Below are 7,904 nucleotides of genomic sequence, written 5' to 3'. Positions count from 1 at the left end.
GCATTTTAATTTTAAACCAATATGATGAATAACTCAATTTATTTTTCGATGTTTTGACTTGTTTATACAGTTCTTGATAACTGCTAATGACTATCGGAACTCATATATAAGTAATGTTTGACACGTCACAACTAACTTATAAGTTAGCTTATTTTTTTCAAGTTTTTTTAGGTTGTCATGTTTGATAAGCAAAATAAATAGCTAATAAATTATCTTTTTAAAAAAACTACTCATAATAGTTTTTCAACTAGCTTATAGAGATTTTTTAAAATTCTCTCAAATATACTCTTTATTAATTATAGTAAACATATTTTTCTACATATCTTTATATGTCATTTTACACTTTCCAGCTAGCTTATTAGTTAGTTTTTACCAAACGTTATTTTTTTTATCAGCTACCAATTAGCTTTTCAGCTAGTCTATCAAACATAGCCAAATTACTTTGTTATATATAAGTTCATGCAATACAAAGATAATCACCAAGGTGAATTTCTAACCATATACTCTTTTTCTTCGATTTTTGTTGCTGATAGACTAAATAAGGTGGATCCAGTAGAGCGACTCAACAAACTCCCGACTCTTTCTTATAAGCAAGTGTTGTCAATTTTCTAATTTGTTATACGAGTAACCGTTAAATGTTAGGTTACATAAAGCATAACCCAACTAGTAGTCCTTTAGTTTTTATGGTAATCGACAATATCATTTCTAATAAATGAAAGTTTTTTTTTGCCACTTGTCACATTCTTATTCAATTTGACAAATATCATTTTTGTGGTTATTTTGAATTATTTTTTTCCCACATGTCATTTTATGAGTTTTTTCTATTTTATTAAAATTTACATAATATTTAATTTTAATAATTGTAATAAATATAGTAGTAAATGAATATCAATTTCATTAATAAAGTTAACTTTTAATTTCAAAATTCCCAAAATTAAAGCTTATTAATTTTTTATTTATTTAAAGTATTTGTTTAAATTTCAAAGATAAAAAACATTTCGATTATAATAATTCATTACTTTTCTTATTTTTCTTATAAATTCAAAGTTCTCAAATATTTTGATATTTATATTTAATTTTTTTTAATTAACCCATAAATTCATGGGCCTCACAACTAGTATTAATATAAAGAAGAAAATTTAACATAGACGTAGCGGGTAAACGAGCAACAAACTGTGCCACGGCTCATTTTTAAAAATTTAACAAAGGACCTTTTGGTCAAATTTTAAATCTCGAGGTAGCTAAATGCAACTATTCGAGTTCAAATTTCATACCCCCTATAAGTTGTCGCTTTCGACGGTAAATGAGAGGAACATTTAATTAAGCAAATTCCGCCTATTTCGAGACTGCTTTTTCTGAAAACGAAGGTGTCAGTAGTGAAGATTCAGCAAGACCAGGGTAATCCGTAGTCAATTTTCTCCATTAAAACCCAAACTGTTGAACGTCGGCAGAAGATCATACAGATAGGGTAAATGTTTGTGTTTGTTTGTTCAGATTTGTTGATATCTTTGCGTTTGATCTTCGTTACAGGTTCCAATTATAATATCTCTAATATTTGTTTAATTCGTTTTAGAAATTTATTTTTCATTCGGAGAAGTTTCGAATTGTCGAAAATCGTCAGCCACTCGCCTCGCGTTATTAAATGTTAGTTTATAGCAGCTATACGTGTAAAATTTTGATGCGACTGTTTTGTTGGAGATAGTTCCATAGTTCCATACTTCCATTGCATATAAACTCTGGCAAAATGAAGAGATCTTTGGTGTCGAATTTATGATTAAAATCCGTTTTAATTCGTGCATTTGTGTATTTGGTAACTATACTTGTGTATGACGCTGTAAAATTTTGATGTATTGTGGATATTGCAGGATTAATTGGTGGATGTCGTTTCTCCTTTGAAGTGAAGCTATAACAACTGAAGTTTCTGAAATCTGCTGCCATATCACATACGCAATCTATAGGTAAACTCTACTATTTCGGGATAATTTATGTATATAAATTGGGATTCTTAATTTTTCTTTGTATTTGTTCAATTCTATTGTAGTGTCCGAAGACGTAATTAGAAACTGAACGATTAATACACCAATTGTGTATCTTGCGCTTCATGTGCTTCAAAGTGCTCGCCATTTATGGTATTTCTGAAATTATTTACTTGAAGTTTTGCAGATTTTGAATAGCAAATTGGGTAAACGCTAGCACCCTGGATTCTGGAATGATTTCCTTTTTCTTTTTAAGTACAACTTGGACTGGAGATTTGTAAAGGAACTGACTGCTGGTCAAAACTCAAAAGGGTGGACTACTGAGGTATCACTATCAGGTAGGGGTCCGATTACTCTTACAGAATAACAGAGAATTATTCTGCCTCTACATATTTATGGAATCATAACTTTATGGTCGGCAGAGTACAAAGAGTCAAACACAGTAATTGTCATTATGTTTTCATCTTGTCAATCTTTGGTACAAAACATTAAAACCTTCTTTTACGCAGTTGTATTGTCTCTTGAAGAAATTGAATTCACTGTAATGTGTTTGGTGGGTAAAATACATCATAAAAGCCACATCAGAAGGCATTCTTCTTTCTATTTCTGAGCTCAATGACTAGAGAAAGGAGCATGGGAAAGCAGGAGAAGGACTCAAATAATGTTGAAACAGTCGTTGTTGCTGTTAAAGCATCCAGGGAAATTCCAAAATCAGCTTTGGTTTGGGCTTTAACTCATGTGGTTCAACCAGGGCATTGCATTACATTGCTTGTTGTCATACCTTCTGGTAATTCTTTACAAATTTATGCTTCTTTCTTGAACTTCACACTTGTTCTTGATTGTCATTACCATTTTCTCTTTCTTTACTCTAAATTAGGTAAAAGATTATGGGGTCTTCCAAGATTTACTGGAGATTGTGCTAGTCGCCATTGGAGGTCATATTTAGGAAAAAGTGATATAGCAGATTCCTGCTCCCAAATGATTCTTCAACTACATAACATGTATGATCCTAATAAGGTCTGTCCATATAAAGCTTTCTTTTTTCTAAATCTCCATGATTACTGGGGACTGAGTAATTTACTAATTTGCCCTTATCTCATAATAGATAAATGTGAAGATAAAAACAGTTTCTGGATTGCCCTATGGAGCAGTGGCTCTAGAGGCCAAACAAATTCAAGCTACTTGGGTCGTATTAGATAAGTAATACTCAAAACTACAATCAATAGATTATAAACTTTTGAAATAGACAAAATTTGGAGTATAACTTACCACTTTTTATGTTCCTTGTAGAAAATTGAAACATGAACAAAAGCGATGTATGGAAGAGTTGCAATGCAACATTGTGACAATCAAGAAATCACGCCCAAAAATTATTCGCCTCAATTTAATTGGATCACCCAAGAATGCACCTCAAGCAAACCATATGACAAATCAATCATCTAAAAACCTACAAAAAGACAAAAATTATTCGCCTCAATTTAGTCCCGAGGCATTATCTTTAACCGAACCCGGGACTTCAATTTCAAGTTCTGATCCAGGAACTTCACCATTTTTCATCCCTATAAAAGAAAATCACGAACTCGCTGAGTCGAGTTCAGACTCAGAGAGTGAGAATCTGTCTTCATCTTTCTCTAGAAGGTTTCAACCATGGATGGTTGACATCCTCACTTCAACCTCCCAATTCTCTCAAACTTCCAAAAGTGAATATTCTGAAACAGAATTTAGAGGTAATGTTAGAGATGCAATATCTTTATCAAGAAGCACCCCTTCTTTCCCACCTCCATTGTGTTCAATATGTCAACATAAGGCGCCTATTTTTGGAAAGCCTCCAAGGTGGTTTACTTATGAGGAACTTGAGGTTGCTACTGGAGGATTTTCTGTGAATAATTTTTTGGCTGAAGGAGGATTTGGATCTGTGCATAAAGGGTTGCTTCCAGATGGACAAGCGGTTGCTGTTAAACAACATAAACTTGCAAGTTCTCAAGGGGATCAAGAATTTTGTTCTGAAGTTGAAGTTTTAAGCTGTGCTCAACATCGAAATGTTGTTATGTTGATTGGATTCTGTATGGAGGATCGAAGGAGGTTGCTGGTTTATGAATATGTATGCAATGGCTCCCTGGATTCTCATCTTTATGGTAATTCTTACAACTACCTTCACTCAAATAAATATAAGGGTGAATTGGACATTTTCTCTTACTCAGTTTTAAAAAGAGACTTGCCATCATTACTTACAGATCTGCTAAACTATCATTTTTCCATTTCTTTTATTTCCTTTTAAAGAGTATCGAAAGCCCACTTATCTTCTTCCTTGAGAGAAGGGTAAAATAGTCATTTACTCACATTAAGACATTCCATGTAGTTCACAAAACACAATCTTTATGTATACAACATTTTCTCCATACATACATCATTTACCCATACAAACACTTCATGTTGTATGGGTAAATGAAGTGAGTCTTTTTCTTTGTTGAAGTGTTTGAACGAGAGACTAAATGACCATTTTACCCTTTTGTTGCAAATTGTAAGCAGTGTTTACATGGAGTTGTGATGTATGCAGGACGTGATCGAGATCCATTAGAATGGTCAGCACGCCAAAAAATAGCTCTGGGAGCTGCTAGAGGATTGCGGTATCTTCATGAAGAATGCAGAGTAGGTTGCATTGTTCATAGAGACATGCGTCCAAACAACATCCTCATCACCCATGATTTTGAACCTCTGGTATATACATAATATCAATATACCTTTAATTTTATTATAAACATGATTTAAAATTTTTCTTGTGTTTAATTTTGCTTCAAAACATGACCTTTACAAGGTTGGAGATTTTGGGCTAGCAAGATGGCAGCCTGATGGAGACACAGAAGAAGAAACAAAAGTCATTGGAACATTTGGGTAAGTTTTTAATTTATATTTTACACCAATTAAATAATATTGTGAATTAATTATATATTTTCTTTATCTAGATACCTAGCCCCAGAATATGCACAGAGTGGCCAGATCACCGAAAAAGCTGATGTGTATTCGTTTGGGGTTGTATTAGTGGAGCTTATTACAGGAAGAAAAGCAGTGGACCTTAAACGTCCTAAAGGCCAACAATGTCTAGCAGAGTGGGTAAGTTCCAGATAGCCTTACAACATAACAGACTGTACTGTGTTTGACATGCATTAGACTGACTGATGCCAATGGGACACTCCATGCAAAAGACATAAAAAATGACCACGTTTTTTTTTTCTCTGATATTTGTAGGCACGTCCATTGTTGGAACAAGATGCCATAAATGACTTAATTGACCCTCGGCTGAGGAACTGTTATTATTCAGAACATGAGGTTTATTGCATGATGCAAGCTGCTTCTTTATGCATTAAACGGGATCCACATTTACGACCTCGCATGTCACAGGTACTTACTTAATTTCCTACTTTGTCTTAAAAGGATAAAATGGTCATTTACTTTAATTCAGACGATTAACAGTTACTCTTACATGCACGCCATTTTTCTATTCAACACTTTATCTAGCCAACGGTTGATTAAAAAAGTGTTTATTTTGTTGTTTATTAAATATTATTTGTGAAGGTGTTACGCATGTTGGAGGGGGACATGATGAAGGGATCGGGTCATGTGTATGATGTGGGGAACCGAAGTGGTAGGATTCAGATTGATCAACAAAGATATAATGTTGGTCGAATGAATGACACATTGAAAGGATATGGTGGAAAGTTTTTGGTTAATCCAAATAGGGATTGTTATTGGGAAAATGATAAATCTAAAACAAGGGTTTGATGCAAAGATCATACTTCACATGTAAGAATAGTTTGATAGATATCATATCAAAACTTATTTTCTTCATTTTATATTAAATTCTAGATGTATAGGAAGAGTAGTTAAGAAATATTGTTGTTGACTTATGTTTTGGTATTAACATGTGATGAATGGGTGTAGGTAAAATGTTTCTCCAGTATAGTTTATTTTTCTAAATGCGAGCCTCTTTAAAAATTGATTAGATTTGTTAAGTAGTGCATATCTTGAAGTTTAATGTATTTTGTAGGGTTATTGATAGTTTTAACCATAAAACTACGTAAAAGAAACTAACGTTTGGGGACTAAACGAGTGAAAAAGATATAATCACTAAATCAACTTGTTTTATATTTTAATGATAAAAAAAGGCTTCCAACATAAAAAATGCTGTAACATAACCGAACAAGAACTAGGGCTTATTTATGTTCTTTCGTTTAAGCTAATCAGATAAACGAACGTGAACACATAAACAGTGACGAATCTAGAACAAAATATCACGTAGTTCCCAAATTAAGTAAAACAGATAAAAAAAATCAACACTTGTGAGGGGTCGGGCCGGGTGGGGTCGTGTACGATTTAATGAAATATAACTGAAAAAACCGATCAGGCACCACCAATTAAAATTTAAAAAAAAAAACCGACTGAAATATAATTGAAAAAACTGAACGATTTAATGAAAATCTAGTTGATTATTAGTGTATTGATACCTTATTGTTTGATAAAAATTATATATTATATTTAACCCTATATATTTAACAGCACAAATGCCCCATGTAATTTATTTTTTTCTCCTTTTAAAAGTGTTTTTTAAGACATGTAAAAAAAAACAAACTCAAGGTAGGTCCTCTGTTTTTTCTAAGATAGTTCCTAATTTTTATGGTATATATATTATAAATGAAATTTAAATTTTAGGTAGGTCCTAGGACCTACCTTCTTTTTTGTTAGATACGCCCCTTCTTACTTGTAAGATACGCCCCTGCACATAAATGATCTTGTTTGTGTCGTTCATTTAACATGTTACATTGTTTCTATTCATTAAGAAGTTCAATGAACTAAACGAACAAACATAAAAGATCATAAACGAATAAACATAAATGAACAAATATAAACATCCAAATCTAGAACATACGTATAAATAAATAAACATAAACATCCAAATCAAGAACAAATATAATTGAATATATATTTACAAGCACTTAAATAGATATTGCTAGAATAAATATTAGTGAACGAATGAGATCATTATTCATTTTTGTTTGTTAATAAAATATCTTGTAAATATTCACTCATTTATTAAATAAACAAATTTCTCGTTGCTAAATATGTGGTCGGTTTACTATAACATCCCATTTTTATACACTTTTAAATATTCAATTTCAAGAAAAAAAAACCTTCTGGTATTAAATCATATATTGTAAATACTTTTGGTTATGGCATTGAGCCATATCTAAAATTTTGGTCCCAAACGAACCCAAAACATTTGTGAGGCGTTTACACAACTCAAGGGTTACAACTTATAACTTATATCACAATAGCAAACATAAACTATAAAAGCTAAGTTCAAGTACTTCGTCATTTACAAGCTTCACTCCTACGTGACAACAGCCCAATCTTTTAAGGCATCAACAAAAGATCATCTAGGAACAAAGACTTCTAAATCTTTGTATTTAAACGTGAAATTCATGACATTTTAAAATACAATAGGTAATGTGAAATCGTTTGGTGAGCTCCATGGGTTTTAGACACAATAAAGTTTTGTAAACATTTATCGAACATATTTTCTTTAAAATACTTCATGCAACATTTTATGTACACTATGTGTATCATCAATTTATCACACTTAAATGCTAAAGCTTACAGGCCATCCCGTATCTGAGTCTATATAATAAAGACCATGTCACCTCGCGTAACGCGAAACTAATCTGTATATAAGAGACCATGTCATCACACATGACACTCTACAAGCTGGCCAAAATAGGTCGAATGAATCAACCTATAATGGCTCTCATGTTTATATGTTTCTATTTCACAACTGGAGGTACCATCCTAGTAGAATCTTTGCTTATCACGTTCTTGGGATATCTTTATTGTTCGGACGTTACTTTACTACTATGCAATGTTGCAAAAGTTGAT

General features: G+C 32.3%; 1 protein-coding gene across 1 annotated transcript; it reads left to right on the top strand.

Annotated features, from left to right (window-relative positions):
* The first annotated feature begins 1,311 nt into the window (after window positions 1-1,311).
* On the top strand, window positions 1,312-5,971 carry LOC145107997 (inactive protein kinase SELMODRAFT_444075-like). The gene is made up of 12 exons (XM_079044974.1): window positions 1,312-1,468; window positions 1,866-1,958; window positions 2,164-2,314; window positions 2,486-2,763; window positions 2,854-2,993; window positions 3,082-3,176; window positions 3,267-4,111; window positions 4,534-4,694; window positions 4,792-4,868; window positions 4,940-5,087; window positions 5,223-5,375; window positions 5,550-5,971. Exons 4-12 carry the CDS (start codon window positions 2,592-2,594, stop codon window positions 5,754-5,756), a joined length of 1,998 nt encoding a protein of 665 aa, XP_078901100.1. The 5' UTR covers window positions 1,312-1,468; window positions 1,866-1,958; window positions 2,164-2,314; window positions 2,486-2,591; the 3' UTR covers window positions 5,757-5,971.
* The last annotated feature ends 1,933 nt before the right edge of the window (window positions 5,972-7,904 follow it).

The sequence above is a fragment of the Lactuca virosa genome, chromosome 4, assembly GCF_052849685.1.
Source record: "Lactuca virosa cultivar CGN04683 chromosome 4, Lactuca_virosa_CGN04683_v6, whole genome shotgun sequence".
NCBI classification, from domain to species: Eukaryota; Viridiplantae; Streptophyta; class Magnoliopsida; order Asterales; family Asteraceae; genus Lactuca; species Lactuca virosa.
The sequence above is the reverse complement of the archived record's forward strand: the minus strand, read 5'-3'. Positions and strand labels throughout refer to the sequence as shown.

Bases quoted from the DNA above. Each gene is read 5' to 3' on its own strand.
- LOC145107997 (XM_079044974.1), top strand. From the start codon at position 2,592: ATGACTAGAGAAAGGAGCATGGGAAAGCAGGAGAAGGACTCAAATAAT. The intron at 3,177-3,266 runs GTAATACTCAAA...TGTTCCTTGTAG, and splicing joins ACTTGGGTCGTATTAGATAA to AAAATTGAAACATGAACAAA. The intron at 5,088-5,222 runs GTAAGTTCCAGA...TGATATTTGTAG, and splicing joins AACAATGTCTAGCAGAGTGG to GCACGTCCATTGTTGGAACA.